General features: G+C 40.1%; 1 protein-coding gene and 1 long non-coding RNA gene across 3 annotated transcripts; both read right to left on the bottom strand.

Moving 5' to 3' along the window:
- Nucleotides 1-6,952: 6,952 nt before the first annotated feature.
- Nucleotides 6,953-9,620, bottom strand: LOC146679553 (protein NLRC3-like). Its single transcript, XM_085450391.1, has 2 exons — nt 9,602-9,620; nt 6,953-8,757 (listed from the first exon to the last, which is right to left on the bottom strand). The coding sequence occupies exons 1-2, from the start codon at nt 9,618-9,620 to the stop codon at nt 6,953-6,955; spliced, it is 1,824 nt and encodes a 607-aa protein (XP_085306517.1).
- A 956-nt stretch (nt 9,621-10,576) lies between these two features.
- On the bottom strand, nt 10,577-24,895 carry LOC146679552 (uncharacterized). 2 transcript variants are annotated; one of them, XR_014918544.1, is made up of 3 exons: nt 24,578-24,895; nt 11,730-11,850; nt 10,577-11,645 (listed from the first exon to the last, which is right to left on the bottom strand). It is a non-coding gene; the product is annotated as an uncharacterized LOC146679552 (long non-coding RNA). The 2 variants fall into 2 exon arrangements; XR_014918543.1 differs by lacking the exon at nt 24,578-24,895 and adding an exon at nt 19,486-19,673.
- Nucleotides 24,896-25,741: the final 846 nt, after the last annotated feature.

Genomic DNA, 25,741 nt, shown 5'->3' with positions numbered 1-25,741 from the left:
GGCAAGAGAAGCCATGTTCAGAAGAACAGTTCATTTTCTACAGTGTTCCATTCATGTTCAGAAGAAGGTTATAGAACTGTTAATACAGACATTTCAATCTAAATACAGCAGATATAGAAGACTGAAAGAAACACACAAGTTCACTGACTAAAAGCATCTTATTATTATTTTATTTATGTATTACAGATTGATTTATTTTCTTATTAATTCTTAATTTGTTTATTTATTTTTCATATTTTGTGTTAAAAAATAAAAATAAAGAGATTTGAGAAGATTGGAATTTTTTAACCATGCCTTTCTTGTGGAAAACCTAATGCGGCCCAGCCTCACCCAGACTCTGCCTGCAGCGGCCCCCAGCTAAATTGAGTTTGAGACCTCTGTCCTACACCATAAATCAGTAAGAGAGGGTACGACCTCTCTCATGGCCCCAAGTGCTGTGTGCATGCCAGAGCACTCTGGAAGGCACACAGAGTCTTTACAGACTAATAAGGATCAAACCTCTATCATTATGCAATCGATTATAAAACTCTAAGCATATATGAGTAAATATTTCTAAGCATCAATCAACAATATAAACCTTACAGCTGGTTTTAATAACAGAATTCATTTGTTTCTCAAATGAGAAAGAGCTATCGAGAAACACTCCTAAATCTTTAGTTCTGAACTTTTCCAGTGGGCCACGGTCAACATTATTAGATAATGCTAGTTCTTTTCCCTTACATTATAACAATGTGAGGAGTTAATGCTAAGTATACTGCCATTAGCGGCTAATTCTAATTAGGGGTGAATAATTATTAGTAGCTAATGCTAATATCGTTTTCTCTTCCCTTTTAACAATGTGAACAACTAGTGCTAGGTAGGCTGATGCTAGCAGCTAATGCTAATTTGACGTGAATTAGCATTATATTAGTGAGGAGTTAATGCTAAGTAGGCTGCCATTAGTGGCTAATGCTAATTTTAGATGAAAAAGCATTAGCAGCTAATGCTCATATTGTTTTCCTTTGCTTTGTAAGAATGACAGCAGCTAATGATACGAAGTCTACCATTATTAACAATTGTTAATTTGATGTAAATTAGCATTATCTGATAATGGTAACCCTTTTCCCCTGCATTATAACTATGTCAGGAGTTAATGCTAACTAGGCTTCCATTAGGGGCTAACTCTAATTAGGTGAATAATTATTAGCAGCTAATGCTAATATTGTTTTCCCTTCCCTTTTAACAATGTGAGCAGCTAATTCTAATTTGATGTGAATTAGCATTATATTAGTGAGCAGTTAATGCTAAGTAGGCTGCCATTATTAACTAATGCTACTTTGACGTGAATTAGCATTATGTGCTAATACTAATACTGTTTTCCCTTACTTTTTAACAATGTGAGCGGCTAATTCTAAGTACGCTCTTGTAAATAGCTAATTCTAATTTAGTGTGAATTAGCATTATTCAATAATGCTAACACTGTTTTCTCTTACTTATTAAAAATGATAGTAGCTAATACTAATACTCTTTTCCGTTGGGTAACAACGATGTGAGGAGTTAATGCTAAGTAGGCTGCGTTTAGAGGCTTATTCTAATTAGGGCTGAATAATTATTAGTAGCTAATGCTAATACCGTTTTCTCTTTCCTTATAACAATATGAGCAGCTAATGCTAATTTGATGTGAATTAGCATTATATTAGTGAGGAGTTAATGCTAAGTAGGCTACCATTAGCAGCTAAAGCTAATTTGAGGTGAATAAGCATTAGTAGCTAACGCTAATACCCTTTTCCCTTGTGTTATAATGATGTGAGACGTTAATGCTAAATAGGCTTCCATGAGTGACTCCTTTCCCTTGCATTATAAAGATGTGAAGAGTTTATGCTAAGTAAGCTGCCATTAGCAGCTAATGCTAATACTGTTTTCCCCTTCTTTATACAACTTGAGCAGCTATTGCTAAGTAGGCCACTTTTCTCTGCTAAGGATTTGTGTGACCATGATGGAAACTCTGATAAGCTAATGCTACTAAGCTAATGCTGTTTATGGGCCCTGTTAGAATCAATATTTCATTCTCATTCTGTTGTTTTGAGAACAATAACAGAAAAATGTGCACTTCAGAACAAATTTATTGTGACTTCAGCTGTGAATGTACAGTTTGTCATTATTTAAGCTTCCATTTCCAAATGTTAGCTGACACTTTATTAGGTACACTGGTATCTATATCAGGTACACCTGTGACCTAAATGTTCCTGCAAACAGACTCCTTGGAGACCCCTACATAAATATCCATGAACTATCCAGCTAGACTAGTGTGTCTGTCCCTGAAAATATTCCTGCATGTGTGATTGTTCATGTCTCATCTGCAGGAAACAAACAGGAAGTGAGTGAAAGACACGGGAAATGTTTCCAGCTCTTCCTCCTCTATCAGATTTTCTCTCCATACCTGAGAGTGTCCAGTCTCCAGCCTGGATCCTTCAGTCCAGCCGACAGCAGCTTCATTCCTGAGTCACCTGGATGATTGTAGCTCAGGTCCAGCTCTCTCAGATGGGAGGGGTTGGAGCTCAGAGCTGAGGCCAGAGAAGTACAGCATTCCTCTGTGATCAGACAGCCTGACAGACTGCAGACACACAAAACAACAATCCATCTGTCAACAACCGTTTTCTCTTTGTCACAATAACATCTATCCATCCATACATCCATTCAATGTAACTTTATTTATAAGTGACAATACCCAACAGACAACAACAGTCATCTGAAGCTGTTTAACAGTGTAAGGTAACAGCCTCCAATATTAGAGAGAAAGCCCCAAACATCAGACAATCGACTGTGAGCAGCACTTGGTGATGGTGGGAAGAAGAACTCCCTTTGACACAAAGATCCTCCCAGTGAAAACAGGCTCCAGGAGGAGCATCTACCATGACTGGTTGCAGGGTGAGGGGAAAGAGAAGAGATGAGCTCAGAGAGACAAGAACAAAACAGAGAGACAAAAGTTAAGGACACGCAGTAGTGACATATAAAAGCATCAGGAGTGAAAAGAGGGGAGAAGAGAGCAGAGCATCATGGGAAGTCCACCAACAGCCTGAGCCTATAGCAGCATAACTAAGGGATGGTTCAGGGTCACCTGATCCAGCTCGAACTATAAGCTTTATCAAAAAGGAAAAAGTTTGAAGCTGATCTTCAAAGTAGAGAGGGTGTCTGTCTCCTGAACTCAAACTGGGAGCTGCTGCCACACCCAGTCCAACATAGCCAGGCTTTCTTTGCTGCTTTGACAAAACCTCAAATCCCAGTCAGAGATGGTGAGCATCATCACAATGATGATCATTTCTCTGTAACCCAGGCTTTCTGCTTCAGGATCTGTGCACGCTCACAGAACAAGGAGACCTTTAAACATCATTTCACTAAATGGATGGACTGAGCTCAGCCTACAGATGAACTGGTGCCAGAGATCATAAAGAACATCAAACAGTCAAATTCAACACTTTAATGGAAATATGAGATTAATGCTGCAGACAATCATGAAGCTGCTGAATTCATGAACATCAAGAATGCAGCGAGTGGTAAAATAAAGATTTGACCTCAGTGTGCTCAGTGTTCCTGTCTATTCCTAACATATTCCTAACATGATAGCTGCACTTTAGAGCTCTAAAACTGGAACTGACACATGTTTAAACTCTACATGTTACTCAGTACATTCAGTTCTGACACTCGCCCACAGTCCAACAAAGGAAACATGGAGATCACATCAGTTTGTCATCAAAGTCTAATTATTAGGGCAACTTAACCTGTTATTATCTCGTTAACTCATTAACTGATTAACGTCAGCAATTATTTTAATCACAGTTTTTAAAATCATGATTATTGTGAAAGTGCTCACTGGCTCTGAATATAACAGCCATGGGTCACAGGAGGGATGTTGATCAGTGCTGGCTTGAAATGGGCGTCATTATGCATCTCAGCCAATGGGAGCATTGAGGGTGGGCCTAATACTACTGCAGCGCTCACATGACCCAGGACAGAAAGAAAGGGGCGGGGACAGAAACATGGAGACAGGTACAGATCTTTGACATGTTCATTTTAAACTGTTCCAGGAGGCAGTGTTGATACAACTAAAGTTATCTGTTGTTGAAGAAGTCGGTCTGAGGAACGTTCTTAGGATCAACAAATGACGGCATGTATGAGCCTCAAGACGCAGCATCACAAGAAGAACACATGAGCTGTAGAAAAAGGAGAGACTACGAAAGCCACGGCGTTACAACGTGAACATGCTTGATCAGAGTGTGATTGTGAACAGGAGGAAGACTCAGCTGAGAACAGTGTGGTGGATACAGAGCAGAGCCCACCATCAGTACAGAGGCCTGTCCATTAGAGTGCTGCTCCAACATGCAGCACATGTACTTGGCCACAGCTGCAACATCTGTACCTGTGAAAGCTTCTTCTCTGTTGCTGCTCATATTGTGCAGAAGAAGAGAGTTTCTTTATCATCAGAAAATGTCAATGAGCTTGTGAGTCTCAGCAGCTGGCTCGGTGCAGAGGAGGAAGAACATGTCAGTCAGAGGAAGATAAATGCAGTTCATGTTGTCAACTCAACCTGGACTGTTGAAAGAGTTTTTCTTTGTCTGGTTTCTGACTGAGATTCTCCAAAGGAAATCCAGCACAAACACACACTTCACACACTCAAAGTCCTGCACAGTAAATGAGCTGATGAGCGTTTGTGCTGCTGCCTGATAACAGAACAATAGTTCTGCTGCTTCCTGTTCTGGAAACACACATTTATAAATGTTCACTTGGTGTTGATCAAAGGTATGTTGGTGGCTCTGGACGCTGAGGGAACTTTGTAAAAAACTAGATCAAATGTTAACGTCCTGGCAGAGGCAAAGAACTTTGATTTGATATTTGATTAGATTCATGTTTCAGCTCAGACTGACAGAAATATTTGAACTGCTGCTGTGTTAAAGGGAACACTGCTGTTAGAAAGCACCTGATCTGTTTCTGCACACTGAATGTTGCACTTCTCATACTGCAGTACTATTAAAATAAGTACACAATGCACTACTGATGAGCAAACCATGTGGCCAAACACTTTAAGAGACAGACTGGGATCATACCATTATGTGAAAGAGGACATGTCCCATAGACAGCAAGGGTAGTGGTAGAGACCAGTACACAGAGAAATGGGAGCTGTACTGAAATGCAAGCGTGTCAGGAAAGAGTGAAAAGGCAAAATGAGCAGCATCTGGCTGCATTTCAGTGATATTGGAGACCACAAAGCTGAGTGCAACATTTATACAGGAGATATACAGGAGACGCTGAGAGCAGAACTGATAAAATTAGGAGCTGGCTAAAGTGAGACCCATTTTTATTTCCACCCATTTTCCACTGTGGAGGACAAAAGGTTTCAAACTGGTCCAGGTCTTAAACCTCACGTGTTCTTCCTAATAGCAGTAAATGGATAAAAATAAGGCTTTCATGAAAACACTGAATAAAACTTGCTGCCTTTAAAAAGACTAAATGTACAGTTCAGTATTGAATCCTACATAAAATAAACTATATATAAAGTTTGTCTGAATGGCAGAGATGCAGAAATATGTGCATGTAGCACAGAGCCACGGCTCAGTGTCTGAATGAGTCTCACAGACCTGAATGTGCTGTTGAAGCCATTTATAATTATAACGTAATTCTTTACTCGTTTGATCTGCTCCTTACCACAAGCCACCAGTCGTAGAAGGTTTTGGACTTTTAACTATATTTTCTGAAGTTTTACAACTTTTCTTACTGTTAAAAACCTCGTTATGGCCATTCATGCTGTACAAAGTAATTAGACATGTGTGGTATCTACAGAAACGTCAGAATCTCAGCTAAAAGTTCACAAAACCATCTCAACAACCACCAAACAGCTGAAACAGCAGGTGAACAGATCACACAAAAAAGATGTAAACACAAATCCCCCTGATCATCTGTTTTTTAAACATGAAGCGTCGTTTTGGACGTTCATTTACTGCTGGTTCAGTGAATTTTGGTTGGACAGTGATGAAACCTGCAGCCTCAGAATCTGTGAGAAGTCTGCTTTCAGCACGCAACAGCATTGTTGTGTTGTGTGCTGTGGATCCACCTCTGCAAACTCATCACTGTTTCACCATCATGTTTCTACTTAGACAATAACAAAGGAAGCAGTTCCCAGGAACTACTTCTTGTCTTGTTAACATAAGAGTATGTTGCCCTTCAAAACACCTCCACTTCTCCTCTTATTAGAGGACTGCCTTATTATTAATCTGCTAATTCTGTCAGTTGATGAAAGAAAAATGCTTGATCTCACCTGAGAGTTTCCAGTGTACAGCGTGGACTCTTCAGTCCTTCAGACAGAAGCTTCACGCCTGAATCCTTCAGGTTGATGTTACTCAGGTCCAGCTGTCTCAGATTAGAGGTCTGAGAGCTGAGACCTGAGGCCAGAGCTTCACAGCTTCTCTCTGACAGGTCACAGTGACTCAGTCTGAAAAATAACAGATAAACAATTACAAAAATAAAACACTTATGCTGAAGCGTAATGAGATACTATTATATTTAGCAATATTTCATCTTGTTTTGTCAGGAAACTGAGCACTGATGCAGAGCAACATGTGGAGAGAATCAGAGGAGAAGAAGTGAAGAGAGAACAGCAGTAAAACAACACTGAATTGTTCAGTGTGCTTTTGATATCAACAGAATGTGTCAAATTTCTTTATTTTGTATTTGTTTTAGTAGAATTGATGATTATCACTTAGATAACAACCACAGGCCAGGTCTAAATTGCACTTTGGTGACAGTTACACCCAGAAATATTTCAGAAACGTGGACAATTTGTGCTCCATTGTATTCAGTATTGAACAAACTGAGTACCGATGACCACTTAATATTTTTGATATTTTATTTGAGTTGTTCCACCTGATCTGTGTTAACTAGAATAAACATTTAAAAGCTAAAGCTATGATCACATATGTACTTACAGAGCTTTGTTGGAGGCTTTGACCACTGGCAGCATTCTCAGAAGAGCCTCCTCTGAAGCAGAGTATTTCTTCAGGTCAAACACATCCAGATCTTCTTCTGATGACAGTAAGATGAAGACCAGAGCTGACCACTGAGCAGGAGACAGTTCACCTGTGGAGAGACTTCCTGATCTCAGGGACTGTTGGATCTCCTCCACTAGAGAACGATCATTCAGTTCATTCAGACAGTGGATCAGATTGATGCTTTTCTCTGCAGACAGATTCTCACTGAGCTTCTCCTTGATGTACTGGACTGTTTCCTGATTGGTCTGTGAGCTACTTCCTGTCTGTGTCAGCAGACCTCGTAGGAGACTCTGATTGGTCTGCAGTGAAAGACCCAGGAGGAAGCGGAGGAACAAGTCCAGGTGTCCATTTGGACTCTGTAGGGCCTTGTTCACAGCACTCTGGTGGAGAGATTGAAGTTTTAGTTTGTTAAATAGTTTAGACCACGTAGAGATTGTTTGTTGTTGTTCCAGGAGATTGAGTCCAGAGTTGATGAAGGTCCGATGGACATGAAGAGCAGCCAGAAACTCCTGAACACTCAGATGGATGAAGCAGAACACCTTGTCCTGGTACAGTCCTCTCTCCTCTTTAAAGATCTGTGTGAACACTCCTGAGTACACTGAGGCTGCTCTGATATCGATGCCACACTCTGTCAGGTCTGATTCATAGAAGATCAGGTTTCCTTTCTGCAGCTGATCAAAAGCCAGTTTTCCCAGAGACTCCATCATCTTCTTGCTCTCAGGACTCCAGTGTGGATCTGTCTCAGCTCCTCCATCATACTTGACCTTCTTCACTTTGGCCTGAACCACCAGGAAGTGGATGTACATCTCAGTCAGGGTGTTGGGCAGCTGTCCTCCCTCTCTGGTTTCCAGCACATCCTCCAGAACTGTAGCAGTGATCCAGCAGAAGACTGGGATGTGACACATGATGTGGAGGCTTCGTGATGTCTTGATGTGGGAGATGATGCTGCTGGCCTGCTCCTCATCTCTGAATCTCTTCCTGAAGTACTCCTCCTTCTGTGGGTCAGTGAAGCCTCTGACCTCTGTCACCATGCCAACACAGACAGGAGGGATCTGATTGGCTGCTGCAGGTCGTGTGGTTATCCAGAGGCGAGCAGAGGGAAGCAGTTTCCCCCTGATGAGGTTTATCAGCAGCACATCCATTGAGGTGGACTTTCTAGGGTCAGTTAGGATTGTAGTTTTGTGGAAGTCCAGAGGAAGTCGACACTCATCCAGACCATCAAAGATGAACACAACCTGGAAGTCTTCAAAGCTGCAGATTCCTGCTTCTTTGGTTTCAGTAAAGAAGTGATGAACAAGTCCCACCAAGCTGAACTTTTCCTCTTTCAGCACATTCAGCTCTCTGAAAGTGAATGGAAATATGAACTGGATGTCCTGGTTGGCTTTGTCTTCAGCCCAGTCCAGGCTGTATTTCTGTGTTAAGACTGTTTTCCCAATGCCAGCTACTCCCTTTGTCAGCACTGTTCTGATTGGTTCATCTCTTCCAGGTGAGGCTTTAAAGATGTCTTCTTGTCTGATGGTTGTTTCTGGTCTGTCTGGTTTCCTGGATGCTGTTTCAATCTGTCTGACCTCATGTTCATCATTGACCTCTGCAGTCCCTCCCTCTGTGATGTAGAGCTCTGTGTAGATCTGATTCAGGAGGGTTGGGTTTCCTGCTTTAGCGATGCCCTCAAACACACACTGGAACTTCTTCTTCAGGGTGGATTTAAGGTTACGATGACAAACTGGAGCTTGAAGTTCTGAATGAGAAGAAAAATAAACACTCAATTCCAAAAAGAACTAATCTTTAAAACATGTTGCTCCATCTTCCATCTCTGGAAAATGTTCATTTATCCAGCAGCTTAAATCTTTAGATAAATCCTCTTACTGCTCTGCAGACGGTCAGCCAGCTCCTCCTGCTTCATTCTCCTCAGGAAGTCCACTGTGATCTTCACAAACGCCTCTCTGCTGCTGCTCCTCTGACTCTCTAAGCATTCTGGGTAATCTGGACTTAGAACCTTCTGGATCTTCTTCAGCTCGTTCTTCACAAAAGTGATGATGTTGTCCTCCAGCAGCTGGAACAGAATATTTATGAATGAGCCAATCAGACTGAAATCATGGAGCCAAACATCAGATCCATGTTGGACACACTGACGATCCACTGGTCTACAAAGAGCAGCATGGAGATGACTGTGAACAGAACAGATGTAACAGTAGTTGTTGTACATGTACAGACCATAAATATGGAGTCCAGCTGTGTTTGATGCTGCTGGGCAGACTGACCACTGGGAACCTCTGAGCTCTGCTGCTCCACTCTGTGGAGGAACCATGAAGGATTAGATCAACACAGGATAAAGATCCAGGAGTTTCTGCTCAAATAACTTCATCTGAATCAAGTCTGTCAAGTTTTAGACTCTCAGATTCTGAAGATATATTTTCTGTTTTCTATGAACTTTCTTTCGTCAGTGATGGAAGTGATGATGCTGCAGAAGCTCAGAGGAAACTTTGAGAAAACTGTGATGAACCATCAACTAATGCTCTCAGGAGGCCAAAGGTCCCTGAATGTAACTGTGCAGTAGATTCATCGAGTGTTTGAAACCTGACCACTTCCATATGTTTTCATTCTAACACAAGAAGTCCTTTTCTCATTGCTTTGATTTGAGTTTTCATTTGAGTTTTCCGAGTCTCGTATTTGGAGTCGAGTCTAATCAATGATCTGACAGAAGAACATTAAAAAGGATTTAGCAGTGCTGTCAAAATTAACATGTAGGGTTAGGGGTTCATCTGTTATCATGATTAACATGATAAAAACCTTTAACACGACACATCTGGATGCAGAACGACTCAAAATCCCTGAAATGTTTCTATCAACGCACTTCGAGCAGTTTGTCCGAGTAGAGTTACCTTTGCACACGTGCAGATATGCAGCACATCTGTTAGTGACGGCAGCTGAACCAATCAGCTCAATATGGAAGATGACAAACACACACTGACCTCCCGATGGAAAGTTTGAGCATTAAAAAAATAACAAGACGGACCAGCCGACCAACATGAAGGATTCTGCACATCGTGACAGAAGGAATTTTCTTTTCACCGAAGCACTTCCAGCTTAAAATATCACAACAATGCAAAGCACTGATGACACAACTGCCAAGTGGACAAACTGCAGACCTGTTAGTGTTGTTAATGACATAGTTTTGGTTCCTCGTGTCAAAGACTTGAAGAAGAGTGACAGAGAGTGTTAGACTGCTGCAGGATCAGTGCCACCTCCACAGACCTGTGAAGAAAATGATTGTTTGACAGATGGGCTCAGATTCAGGATCAGCTGAGGAGTTTGTGGCTGACAGAATCCTGCAGGTACAGAGCAGAGCCCATCATTAGCATGCAGGACTGTCCCTGGGGGGGTCGGCTCATTCAGGAGGTTTATCAATGTTTACATGTTCAATAAACATGTTAAGTGTGTAAATTTGCCCTTTTCTCTCGAGTCTGTTTGCTCATGAAATGAACTTTGATTCGTTTACATTAAAAATGATGTTAAATGGTGATTAATCCAAATTAATCCACAGTAACCCTGTGATGAGTCTGATTAAACATTTTCATTAACAGCAGTAATATAGATTATATATTATTATATATTAGTGCACACTTAGCTTTTAGTATATATGTTTGTTACAAAGTTGTATTTACAGCAGAGAAGCTGAGTTAAAGACTGAAAACTATTCAAAGTCTCTTTGAATTGAAGCGTTTAACATTCTTTGTGTTTATTCTGCATTGACTTCATTATATGGTGTAAACGTCTGTTACAGGCTTAAATATAAAGTTGGAAAAATGTAACTGCAGCTATTGATCAAGTAATTGTGATTAATCAGGATTAATGACAGAAGATTGTGTCATTAATTAGTCATGTTTTAATCTACTGACAGCACTAGTGTTCACTCTGGTGCCTCCAACTGTTTTACGCCCTTTCAACACCTTCGTGGTCAAAAGTGTACACGCACAAAATCTACAATAAAACCCTCATGCAGCAATAGGACAGACACACAATCCATTTATCTCTGTGTCTCAAACACACACACGTGTATTCAAAGCCTCGATTTGTTCATATTTCATCTGTTGTGTTTTTATCTTCAGCGTTTTCAGTGTTGCTGCATTTACACCAAAAATGTTTCCATTGATGAATCAGATTGATTTGAATGTGTTTCATCCATACAAATCCCTCCCTGGTGGTCACATGACTCTATAACATAACAGGAGTCATGTGACAAGAGTTTCATGCTGTAAAATGTCAAAATGGTTGAATGTGGTGGAGTAAAAATGTGAGATGTCAGCTACTTTTCTTCAATATGAAATGTTTGCAGGGCCTGACAGGAAGTGGACGGACGCTCTGATCACTTCCTGTTTGCTGAAGTGGGTTTTCAGTTGTTTAGAAACCAAAGGCTTGTTTTAAAAGACAGTTTAAATGGGACTGAGGGAACGACGTGTTTGTAGTTTATATCCAACAACATCAAGCAGTTTAATCAAAGAGTTCATGTTGCTAACAGCTCACCTCTCTGCAGCAGACACAGGCTGGGATTTAAAATGAATGAGACGATCTTTAGACGCGTCACTCTGTAAGGACACAGAGCTGGGTGGAGGTCCAGGCTGGTTCCTGTGAATAATGATGCAGCAGTGATGTGAGTGCTGAGCTGTGACATGGAGAAGAGTCATGGACAGTTAGAGATGGTCATCTCACCTCTGAGCTTTGGTCTGGCTCTCATGTTCCCCACACAGAGTGCTTTTAGAGGGAGGGACTCCCTCCTCTCTGTCCTCACACTGATCCATGCTGCTCAATTCAGCTCACACACACTTTCTACCTGCAGAGGAAACACAAATCATTCATGTGCACATCAGCTGAAATCCTCCTTTCATCATGTGTGCTGTCCAAATATCAGCTGCTTCTTTCCTGCTTCATCTCAGTGTCAGCTGGATGCAGTCAGACAGCAGTGTGAGGCAGAGGAAGCTGCCATCAGCTGCTCTGCTATCAGTCCACTAGATGGAGCCTGAAGCACACACGATGCATTCACTGACACACACTGATTCACTGTGACTGGAAGCTTCAGTCAGTCCAACACGTGTGAACAACATTTTAAACGTTTCAGCTGATCCAGGATTCAAAGAGGATCAGCAGAGTTAAAGCTTCACACTAATTCTTGCTGCTGAGTTTGCAGAGAACTGCACACACACTGATTCACTGCTAATGAGAAGCTTCTTCCATCCAGTAATTCATCATCCATCAGCTCTGCTGCTGCTCTCAGTCCTGGACTCTGATCACACACTAAAAGCAGCTTTTTAACTCGTGTCTGTAAGAACTCTTAGTGTTAGTTTAGTGTTAGCTTAGCGTTAGCTTAGCGTTAGCTTAGTGTTAGCTTAGTGTTAGCATGCTGTGTGCTAGCTTAGCGTCAGAGCTCTGCAGGTGTCTCGTGTGTAAATATTAATCACAGTGACAGTAAAGGAGGTAAAGGGCTGTGACGTCATCACGTACGCTGCGTCCTCTGTGGGCTCTGAGTGAACTCAAAGTACAAACTACAAGTACACAAACACGAACGTAGCTCAGAGTGGCGGACACACTCGGCCTCGTTGGTCCAGCTGTGAGTCCGTTACCGTGAACTATGGAGCGGCAGATTTGTGCTGAACTAAGCTGCACACAGCTGATGTTAGCCAGGAAACATTACACACTGACTTTAATACTGGTGTCAAGCCAGCCTCCAATTCGAGACTTGCAGTCAAGCCAGCCTCCAGTTTGTTTTACGTTCCCTGTGTATTCAAAGTATTACGGGAATGGATGTGGAAACCGGATTTCAAAATAAAAGCCAACTTCGAGTGAATTAACAGATATGTTAAGAACATAATAACATATAATTTAGGCTTTTTTTTTTTTTTACAAACTCTAATGTTAGATCTATATGACACAGCCTTGTACCCTAATTGTGCCCTGTCACTATCAAGGCCATCTTATTTTGGATTTCAAAGTAAAAGCCCTGTGAATCTTCATTTTTGAACTACTCTTTCAATGACTTAATAATGCTCTTAAAAGCAAAAGTCGTATTTCCAAATACTATTTGAACTTTATATCAACACTTTCCAACCACAGTCTTTTTACAGTGATACCATATCAATATCAAGTCAGTCTGATTTTGCCTTTCATAGTAATGGCCCTTTGAAATTGTCCATAATTGACTTAATCTTCTAACGATTCAAAATGCTCTAAAATGAAAAATTCTTGTTTCCACAGGGTAATTCCACCTTAGATCAACAGTATACAGCCCCACAGTGATACCATATCAATATCAAGTCATTCTGATTATGCCTTCCAAAATAAAAGCCTTTTTAAATTGTCCATAATTGACCTAACTTTCAGTGATTTCAAAATGTTTTAAAATGGAAATTTCCTGTTTCCACAGGGTAATTCCACTCCAGATCAACAGTATACAACCTCACGATGTTACCATATCAATATCAAGACATTCTGATATTGCTTTAAAAAATAAAAGCATTTTCAAACTGCCCATATCTGAGTTGCTCCTGGAACAATTTCAAAATGCTCTAAAATGGCACATTCCTGTTTCCACAGGGTAATTCCACTTTAGATCAACAGTATACAGCCCCACAGTGATACCATATCAATATCAAGTCATTCTGATTTTGCTCTCAAAAATAAAAGCCTTTTCAAATTGTCCATAATTGACCTAACTTTCAGTGATTTCAAAATGCTCTAAAAAGGAAAATTCCTGTTTCCACAGGGTAATTCCACCTTAGATCAACAGTATACAGCCCCACAGTGATACCATATCAATATCAAGTCATTCTGATTATGCCTTCCAAAATAAAAGCCTTTTTAAATTGTCCATAATTGACCTAACTTTCAGTTATTTCAAAATGCTCTAAAATGGAAATTTCCTGTTTCCACAGGATAATTCCACTTTAGATCAACAGTATACAGCCCCACAGTGATACCATATCAATATCAAGTCATTCTGATTATGCCTTCCAAAATAAATGCCCTTTCAAATTGAGCATATACGGCCTACTTTTTTGACGATTTCAAAATGTTCTTAAACAGAATTTTGCTGTTTCCACAGGATAATTTCACTTTAGTTCAACATTATACAACCTCACGATGTTACCATATCAATATCAAGTCATTCTGATTTTGCTTTCAAAAATAAAAGCATTTTCAAACTGCCCATATCTGACTTGATCCTGGAACAATTTCAAAATGCTCTAAAATGGAAAATTCCTGTTTCCACAGGGTAATTCCACCTTAGATCAACAGTATACAGCCCCACAGTGATACCATATCAATATCAAGTCATTCTGATTATGCCTTCCAAAATAAATGCCCTTTCAAATTGAGCATATATACGACCTACTTTTTTAACGATTTCAAAATGTTCTTAAAAAGAATTTTGCTGTTTCCACAGGATAATTCCACTTTAGGTCAACAGTATACAACCTCACGATGTTACCATATCAATATCAAGTCATTCTGATTATGCCTTCCAAAATAAAAGACTTTTCAAATTGCCAAGATACGACCTACTCTTTTAAAGATTTCAAAATGCTCTAAAAGTGAAAATTGCTGTTTCCACAGGATAATTTCACTTTAGGTCAACAGTATACAACCTCACGATGTTGCCACATCAATATCAAGTCATTCTGATTTTGCTTTCAAAAATAAAAGCATTTTCCAAATGCCCATATCTGGCTTGATCCTGGAACAATTTCAAAATGCTCTAAAATGGAAAATTCCTGTTTCCACAGGGTAATTCCACCTTAGATCAACAGTATACAGCCCCACAGTGATACCATATCAATATCAAGTCATTCTGATTTTGCTCTCAAAAATAAAAGCCTTTTCAAATTGTCCATAATTGACCTAACTTTCAGTGATTTCAAAATGCTCTAAAATGGAAAATTCCTGTTTCCACAGGGTAATTCCACTTTAGATCAACAGTATACAGCCCCACAGTGATACCATATCAATGTCAAGTCATTCTGATTTTGCCTTCCAAAGTAAAAGCCTTTTCAAATTGTCCACAATTGACCTAACTTTCAGTGATTTCAAAATGCTCTAAAATGGAAAATTCCTGTTTCCACAGGGTAATTCCACTTTAGATCAACAGTATACAGCCCCACAGTGATACCATATTAATATCAAGTCATTCTGATTTTGCCTTCCAAAGTAAAAGCCTTTTCAAATTGTCCACAATTGACCTAACTTTCAGTGATTTCAAAATGCTCTAAAAATGAAATTTCGTGTTTCCACAGGATAATTCTACTCCAGATCAACAGTATACAGCCCCACAGTGATACCATATTAATATCAAGTCATTCTGATTTTGCCTTCCAAAATAAAAGACTTTTCAAATTGCCAAGATACGACCTACTCTTTTAAAGATTTCAAAATGCTCTAAAAGTGAAAATTGCGTGTTTCCACAGGATAATTTCACTTTAGGTCAACAGTATACAACCTCACGATGTTACCATATCAATTTCAAGTAATTCTGATTATGCCTTCCAAAATAATGGCCTGTTGAAAATGCCCATAATTTACCTAACTTTCAGTGATTTCAGAATGCTCTAAAAAGGAAGATTTCAGTTTCCACAGGGTAATTCCACTTTAGATCAACAGTATACAACCTCACGATGTTACCATATCAATTTCAAGTCATTCTGATTATGCCTTCCAAAATAATGGCCTGTTGAAAATGCCCATAATTTACCTAACTTTCAGTGATTTCAGAATGCTCTAAAAAGGAAGATTTCAGTTTCCACAGGGTAATTCCACTTTAGATCAACAGTATCCAACCCGACAGTAAAACCATGTAAATTTCATGTTGGTCTGATTTCGCCTTTCAAATTAATGGCCCGTCGAATTTGTCCATATGTGATATACTCTTTCAATTATTTCAGAATGTTTTAAAAATGAAAATTGCTGTTTCAACACATATTGGGTTTTCATTTTGAAAAGCAAAATCAGACTCAATTGATTATGACAGAATTGAATCATAAAGATGATGTAAAAGGAAGCTGAAATTGCCACTAGGTTGTAATTGATAGTACGTTTATATTTTAAGTCTGTGGAAAGATGTCATGGTTGGTTTGCAAGCTGTTTTGTAATTTCTTTATTTAGAATGACATCTTTTAATTTGAAAGGCGAAATCAGACCAACATGAAATTTACATGGTTTTACTGTCGGGTTGGATACTGTTGATCTAAAGTGGAATTATCCTGTGGAAACAGCATCTTTCAATTTAAGAGCATTTTGAAATCGTTAAACGAGTAGGTCGTCTACGGGCAATTTGAAAATACTTTTATTTTGGAAGGCAAAATCAGAGTGACTTGATCTTAACATCGTATCTCTGTGGGGTTGTATACTGTTGATTTAAAGTGAAATTATTCTGTGGAAACAGAAAATTTCCTTTTTAGAGCATTCCGAAATCACTGAAAGTTAGGTAAGTTATTGGCATTTTCAACAGGCCATTATGTTGGAAGGCAAAATCAGAATGACTTGAAATTGAAGTAGTACCATGGTGTGGATGTACACTTTTGATCTAACATGGATTCATCCTGTGGAAAGAGCAAGTTTCATTTTTTGAGCGTTCTGAATTCTTTAAAAGAGTAGGTCGTATATCGGCAATTTGAAAAGTCTTTTATTTTGGAAGGCAACATCAGACTGATTTGATATTGATATGGTATCACTGTGGGGTTGGATACTATTGATCTAAAGTGGAATTATGCTGTGGAAACAGCAATTTTCCATCTTAGAGCATTTTGAATTCGCTCCAAGAGTAAGTCATATATGGGCAAATTGAAAAAGCTTTTATTTTGAAAAGCAAAATCAGACTGACTTGAAATTGACATGGTAACATCGTGAGGTTGTATACTGTTGATCTAAAGTGGAATTACCCTGTGGAAACTGAAATCTTCCTTTTTAGAGCATTCTGAAATCACTGAAAGTTAGGTAAATTATGGGCATTTTCAACAGGCCATTATTTTGGAAGGCATAATCAGAATTACTTGAAATTGATATGGTAACATCGTGAGGTTGTATACTGTTGACCTAAAGTGAAATTATCCTGTGGAAACAGCAATTTTCACTTTTAGAGCATTTTGAAATCTTTAAAAGAGTAGGTCGTATCTTGGCAATTTGAAAAGTCTTTTATTTTGGAAGGCAAAATCAGAATGACTTGATATTAATATGGTATCACTGTGGGGCTGTATACTGTTGATCTGGAGTAGAATTATCCTGTGGAAACACGAAATTTCCATTTTAGAGCATTTTGAAATCACTGAAAGTTAGGTCAATTGTGGACAATTTGAAAAGGCTTTTACTTTGGAAGGCAAAATCAGAATGACTTGACATTGATATGGTATCACTGTGGGGCTGTATACTGTTGATCTAAAGTGGAATTACCCTGTGGAAACAGGAAATTTCCATTTTAGAGCATTTTGAAATCACTGAAAGTTAGGTCAATTATGGACAATTTGAAAAGGCTTTTATTTTTGAGAGCAAAATCAGAATGACTTGATATTGATATGGTATCACTGTGGGGCTGTATACTGGTGATCTAAGGTGGAATTACCCTGTGGAAACAGGAATTTTCCATTTTAGAGCATTTTGAAATTGTTCCAGGATCAAGTCAGATATGGGCATTTGGAAAATGCTTTTATTTTTGAAAGCAAAATCAGAATGACTTGATATTGATGTGGTAACATCGTGAGGTTGTATACTGTTGACCTAAAGTGAAATTATCCTGTGGAAACAGCAATTTTCACTTTTAGAGCATTTTGAAATCGTTAAAAAAGTAGGTCGTATATATGCTCAATTTGAAAGGGCATTTATTTTGGAAGGCATAATCAGAATGACTTGATATTGATATGGTATCACTGTGGGGCTGTATACTGTTGATCTAAGGTGGAATTACCCTGTGGAAACAGGAATTTTCCATTTTAGAGCATTTTGAAATTGTTCCAGGATCAAGTCAGATATGGGCAGTTTGAAAATGCTTTTATTTTTGAAAGCAAAATCAGAATGACTTGATATTGATATGGTAACATCGTGAGGTTGTATAATGTTGAACTAAAGTGAAATTATCCTGTGGAAACAGCAAAATTCTGTTTAAGAACATTTTGAAATCGTCAAAAAAGTAGGCCGTATATGCTCAATTTGAAAGGGCATTTATTTTGGAAGGCATAATCAGAATGACTTGATATTGATATGGTATCACTGTGGGGCTGTATACTGTTGATCTAAAGTGGAATTATCCTGTGGAAACAGGAATTTTCCATTTTAGAGCATTTTGAAATCACTGAAAGTTAGGTCAATTATGGACAATTTAAAAAGGCTTTTATTTTGGAAGGCATAATCAGAATGACTTGATATTGATATGGTATCACTGTGGGGCTGTATACTGTTGATCTAAGGTGGAATTACCCTGTGGAAACAGGAATGTGCCATTTTAGAGCATTTTGAAATTGTTCCAGGAGCAACTCAGATATGGGCAGTTTGAACATGCTTTTATTTTTTAAAGCAATATCAGAATGTCTTGATATTGATATGGTAACATCGTGAGGTTGTATACTGTTGATCTGGAGTGGAATTACCCTGTGGAAACAGGAAATTTCCATTTTAAAACATTTTGAAATCACTGAAAGTTAGGTCAATTATGGACAATTTAAAAAGGCTTTTATTTTGGAAGGCATAATCAGAATGACTTGATATTGATATGGTATCACTGTGGGGCTGTATACTGTTGATCTAAGGTGGAATTACCCTGTGGAAACAAGAATTTTTCATTTTAGAGCATTTTGAATCGTTAGAAGATTAAGTCAATTATGGACAATTTCAAAGGGCCATTACTATGAAAGGCAAAATCAGACTGACTTGATATTGATATGGTATCACTGTAAAAAGACTGTGGTTGGAAAGTGTTGATATAAAGTTCAAATAGTATTTGGAAATACGACTTTTGCTTTTAAGAGCATTATTAAGTCATTGAAAGAGTAGTTCAAAAATGAAGATTCACAGGGCTTTTACTTTGAAATCCAAAATAAGATGGCCTTGATAGTGACAGGGCACAATTAGGGTACAAGGCTGTGTCATATAGATCTAACATTAGAGTTTGTAAAAAAAAAAAAAAGCCTAAATTATATGTTATTATGTTCTTAACATATCTGTTAATTCACTCGAAGTTGGCTTTTATTTTGAAATCCGGTTTCCACATCCATTCCCGTAATACTTTGAATACACAGGGAACGTAAAACAAACTGGAGGCTGGCTTGACTGCAAGTCTCGAATTGGAGGCTGGCTTGACACCAGTACTTTAATGGAGAGACCGGAAATACAAACACACACAGTTTGTTGTGTGAAGAAATCAAACACGAGCTGAACAAACAGTAAAGTTCCTAAAGACAAATTGTTAAAGGAGGAAACAAAGCAAACTTACAGTTTCTTCACACCAACAACAAGCTCCACTCCACACCTGGACACTAAACACGGACACACAGGTGAGCTGCTTCCTGGAAGGAGGCGGGGCTCCACCTGAAACTCAGCACAGGTGGGAGGGGCTCAGCTCTGTGTGTGCTGATGTGTTAACTTTAAAAATATGCCGTCTGACTGCTCAGACTGAGTCAGAGTAAAGTTCACATGCTGACGTGTGGAGACATGAAACCTTGTTGTAGCTGCAGGTGTGAACACACTGATCCCAGATCAGCTCTGCTGTATTTGTAATAGAGATGGCACGATACCACTTTTTTATGTCCGATACCGATATCATAAATTTGGATATCTGCCGATACCGATATGAATCCGATATAGTGTTTTTTAATCAACAAAACTGTTTTTAAATATCTTGCTGCATTTTGTATAAGTTCATACTCAAGTTTAAAACAACAACTACACTAAAGCTATTCTGTTATACCTGTATACAAAAAAAACATTTCATAGTTCAGCAATACTGATCAATCTAATAAACTTAGACCTACACCATCCTCCCTATTCTGGTATTTTAAAGAGTACTTAGCGTAAATATTAAGCAACCTAACTAATAGGGTTCCAACTCCCAGCAACAACAAAAATAAATAAATAAAAAATAGGGAACCACCCCTCACGCTCCACCTCATGATGCTTAATCGACGTAATCAACCTTAATTTGATGCAGTGTGAAAAAAAAATGCACAGAAATCAATTATTTTTCAAGAAATATTAAATAGATTCAACATCTTTCTTCAACAAAATTGCAGACTGCACAGATGGTACCTTCCCAAAGGAAAAAGTACTATAGCTTACTAGGGTATATATATTAGACTTAATAGTCACTATATACAGTAATTGACTTCTATTCATTTTACATCAAATTAAAACTTTGGGTGTCAGATAATTATTTATTAAAAGCTCGACATTTTAAATGAGAATAAGAAAGAAAAGTATGTCTTTGTGCCCCCTTTTCCCTGTTCATGCCCTATCGGCCCCCCTGGCTAAACTTTGCTAGATCCGCCCCTGCACAGTTACCAGCCGTCAGCTACGTAGAAAAAGATCCTGGTGTAGAAAGTAATATTAAATAAATTCTAACAACAGCTGATCAAGCTTAAACGTTCTGCTGTTGTTCAGCCGCTGGTTTCCTCTTTCTGGTGCAAAGTGGACCAAAAACAAAGAAGAGAGACGGACTCGCGACAGAAAAGCCGATCAGCTGATTTAAGCAGTTTCACGATTGAAGTAGCAGCCGGAGAGCGAGAGGCAGTCGCTCGTTAAGCTTAACGCAGGAATGCTTTACAAACATTCAGAGATGGACTTACACACTTGCTTTACTTCTCTCGGGATAACTTTGTCGGAGATGAAATGCCGGGTTGCTAGCGAAGCTCCACATGCTATCCAGACCACCGACAGGTCCCGCATGCCACAGCCGCTCTATCACGTGATGCATACTGCTCCGAGTGCTAACGTTCTGAGGTGAGTTACGGCGTGTTGCAAGTTTTGTGAGGTGCTTTCGTGATATTTAATGGATCGGATTACATTTTTTATTTTTCTCCGATATCTGATCCAGTAATTTAGGTCAGTATCAGACCGATACCGATACGTAATATCGGATCGGTCCATCTCTAATTTGTAACATGAACATTTCTGCTGCAAAGCTTCAAATGTTCAGCATGTTTCTCTTTTTCCAGTCTATAGATCCAGTCACACTTTCTACCTTCACCTGTGCAGTAAAGACTGAGAGCAGAGCTGAAACCAAGCGTCCAATCAGTGAGCAGCATCAACACCTGAGCTTCATTCAGACTCTGTTATTGAAGATGTTGTTGGTACAAAGTTCATCTGCTGCTCACATGAATCCATGAAAGATTTATTTCACTGATGTTTCTTCAAAGCTCATTTCAACCTGTTGAAGTCATGAATGAAAGTGCAGACTGAGAGTGGATCACATGATGTTTGAGGTGTGTCATGTGACATGTTCAGTATTGTCACACATGTCTAGATTGTCCCTGATATCATAGCTGCTCAAACACTGATGATTATATTTGAAGAATTATTCCTGATGGCAGCAAAGTTTGAATGGAGCTCTCTGTCTGTGCTGATTTGTCGCCCTCTGGAGGTCAAAGCACAAACTGCATGATGTCACTGTAACCACCACAGTGACAGGAAGTGTTTTTATGACTGAAACACTGAAATGATGCTAACGGCTGTCGTTAGGCTCACTGACAGCAGTGCTGATGTGTTCATGTCAAACACTGGCTCAGGTCAGACGCCTTCATCCTTCTCCAGCGTGAGGCCGCCCTCAGACCCACAGGAGCTCTGACCTTTGACCTCCTGACCCTAACCATTTTAGTCTTGTTGCATCTTTAAATGCAAATCCATCCAAACTGTAGCCGAGCAAAAGAAGCTGGAAGCTGTTCTATGAATGATGTTCATCCCAGAGTTTCTGTTAAACGCTGCTGCTGTGCTACATTTGTCATTTCCTGCTTTCACTACCATCCATGTCAAAGTGCTGAACTCATCTGATCACTTTAATGCAGTAAAGCAGGAGCTGTAAGTCTGACATTTATTTACTGTCATTACAAACACACACAGCTGGATTAGCATTCAGACAAAGGGCTGAAAAAAAATCAGCATTTGATTATTATTATTATATATCCTGTCTATCTGTCAGTGCTGAAAGCAGACGTCACTGATCACATGACTCTGAGGGATGTTTCCAGTACTTCGCTGAATCTGAGCCATGAAGATTTAAGGCTCAGCTCTGAAGGCAAAGCAGGTCTGAGCCTGTGTTAGCAAGCTGTACCTAATAAAGTGGCAGCAAGGACTCAGTCAGTAATGATCAGAGCCAGCAGGGGGCAGCACAGAGAGGTGAGGAGCTGTCAGAGAAGCAGGCTCACATCAGACTGGCCATATTCCATCATCTATACCTGAAATAATCATCAAACACACGCAGAGCAGAAACATGTGGAAACATCTGGAGCTCAGTCTCAGTTTGATCCCTCAGAGGTTTACCTCAGTCCTGCTCCTCTACTTCCTGTTTACAGCGCACATCATGCTGTGTACTGAGGGTCATGTGGTCAAATTGCTCGCTCTCTGTTACTCTGACAGAGAGCGAGCACAGTTATCCTAATGTGTGACATCACTTCTAACCACAGAGCATTCAGCTTTCACAGCAGCCAACATCCTGTCACACTGAGCATGTGCAAACACAGCAGCCAACAACCTGTCACACTGAGCATGTGCAAACACAGCAGCCAACAACCTGTCACACTGAGCATGTGCAAACACAGCAGCCAACATCCTGTCACACTGAGCATGTGCAAACAGAGCAGCCAACATCCTGTCACACTGAGCATGTGCAAACACAGCAGCCACCATCCTGTCACACTGAGCATGTGCAAATAGAGCAGCCAACATCCTGTCACACTGAGCATGTGCAAATAGAGCAGCCAACATCCTGTCAAACTGAGCATGTGCAAATAGAGCAGCCAACATCCTGTCAAACTGAGCATGTGCAAGCACAGCAGCCACCATCCTGTCACACTGAGCATGTGCAAACACAGCAGCCACCATCCTGTCACACTGAGCATGTGCAAACACAGCAGCCACCATCCTGTCACACTGAGCATGTGCAAATAGAGCAGCCAACATCCTGTCACACTGAGCATGTGCAAACAGAGCAGCCAACATCCTGTCACACTGAGCATGTGCAAATAGAGCAGCCAACATCCTGTCACACTGAGCATGTGCAAACACAGCAGCCAACATCCTGTCACACTGAGCATGTGCAAATAGAGCAGCCAACATCCTGTCACACTGAGCATGTGCAAACACAGCAGCCAACATCCTGTCACACTGAGCATGTGCAAATAGAGCAGCCAACATCCTGTCAAACTGAGCATGTGCAAGCACAGCAGCCACCATCCTGTCACACTGAGCATGTGCAAACACAGCAGCCAACATCCTGTCACACTGAGCATGTGCAAATAGAGCAGCCAACATCCTGTCACACTGAGCATGTGCAAGCACAGCAGCCACCATCCTGTCACACTGAGCATGTGCAAACACAGCAGCCACCATCCTGTCACACTGAGCATGTGCAAATAGAGCAGCCAACATCCTGTCACACTGAGCATGTGCAAACACAGCAGCCAACATCCTGTCACACTGAGCATGTGCAAATAGAGCAGCCAACATCCTGTCACACTGAGCATGTGCAAACACAGCAGCCAACATCCTGTCACACTGAGCATGTGCAAATAGAGCAGCCAACATCCTGTCACACTGAGCATGTGCAAATAGAGCAGCCAACATCCTGTCACACTGAGCATGTGCAAACACAGCAGCCAACATCCTTTAATGATAGAACAAAATTCAGACATCAAAGTTTCTCACATTACAGAATCCGATGAACAGACATGAAGGGATATTTGTGGTTTTATGCACAGAGTCAGAATCAGACTCAGAGGTGTTCCTCGTGATGTTTGGTGATGGAAACAGTCTCATCGACGTTTCCATCACCAAACTAGAGAAACTAGTAGCTGCACGCAGCAGAGTTTAGCACAGCTGATCTCTGTGACACATCAACAGGAACAACATGTTGTTAAACAGGACTGTATAAAGACTCAGAGTCTGACTCACACCTGAACAATGAGGCTGTGCAGCATCGTCCTGTCACACCTGCTAAACCACTCGTATCAGTTTGAGCCCGAACAGTAACACGGTCACATGACCGACGAGGCCAACGCGCCCAGACGAACGTCTTCCTCGTGGAACTAACTTGTTCCTGTTATCAGATTTGTGAGCAGCAGCTGAAACTGCCACACGAATAAATGTTCTTCAAACTGTTTGATTCCAGCCAATCAATAATCTATAATCATGAGGATTCAAACACAAGAGCGGAACGTGTGGTTACATTGTAACCTTGGTTCTCTGAGTGAGAGACTCTCTCCCCTCTGTCACATATGGAACAGAGGGGAGAGAGAGTGTCGGTGTGATGGAGGACATCAGGTCCAAACATCACAGAAACAAACAAACTGTTAAAGGTGGAAACAAAGCAAACTTACAGTTTCTTCACACAGAGACACCAACAACAAGCTCCACTGTCCCACTCTGATCCTGTCTCCTCCTCTTTTATTCTTGCTCTGAGCTCTTTTTGGGTGTGTGTTTCTGTCTCCACCCACAGGAATGCATTGATACACTGTTGATAACGACTCGAGAGCAGACGTGTGACAGAAAACAGAAAAATAACCTAAACACCTAAATAACGTAAAATAAACAGAATATTTATTAATATGTTTAATTTCTCTTTAAAAACTTTTCTGCTCCTCAAATCCTTTGTTTAAGTTCAATCTAAGGAAAGAAAAGCGTCTTCTTTAAGTTTCTCAAAGAAGTCCACGATCTGTAGGCTCATGGAAATTCATTTTGTTGTTTTTTTGAGCAGAAACACCAGAGTGTAGAGCAGGAAAACGATCCCAGCAGGACGTCTCTGTTGGGGAAATATCCCAGTTATTCCCCTGAGCCTGGTTAGTGAACTGAGTCAGAGCTGTTCATCGATCCTACAGGTGCTAACATACAAACACGATCAGCAGCTTCTCTCATATGGAGAACACACTTCAACATCTGCAGCAAATCCTGTGTTTTATGTTGATGTGACCAACATCTTGTGTTGAGCCTTTGAAGATGAGGAGCCAAACACAGACAGTGGATACAGAAGGACTGTTTATTCAGGGCTTTAATACGACTGAACTGATGCTTCACATCCTGTTTAGAGACGATCGACCAACACAGGCTCAGTCCTCACTCATCACACGGACTTCAGTCACACTGGGATCAACAGAGGAGACTGTTCACCATCACAGTTCAGCAACAATAATCAGAGCTTTTCTCTCTTGGTGAGGATCACATGTTCTGACACACAAAATATCTTCTGCTTTAACTCGTCTCTCTTTTTTAGTTTGGTTGTCGTGTTTTTTACTCTTTGTTCCTGTCAGTGTCAAATATGAGAGCAAACTGTTTTATGCAGGAGCCAAACCAACACCAAGCTGACCAAGAGAACCTATAACACCACCAGAATTTATTATCCAGACTTTACTGACAGATTTATGTGCAAGTAAAGCTGTTTTTTAAATTATGTTCACTGCTTTCAGCCAAGGAAGCATTCGTTCTTAAAAGTTCACGAAACGAGTAAATCCAGTTCAGCAGAGTTCCAGTTTGTAGCACAGCTGATC

Source organism: Copadichromis virginalis, unplaced genomic scaffold (assembly GCF_057382275.1).
Source record: "Copadichromis virginalis isolate Kocher_CV1m ecotype Utaka unplaced genomic scaffold, C_Virginalis_male_GT1.1 unmapped_scaffold_1, whole genome shotgun sequence".
NCBI classification, from domain to species: domain Eukaryota; kingdom Metazoa; phylum Chordata; class Actinopteri; order Cichliformes; family Cichlidae; genus Copadichromis; species Copadichromis virginalis.
The sequence above is the reverse complement of the archived record's forward strand: the minus strand, read 5'-3'. Positions and strand labels throughout refer to the sequence as shown.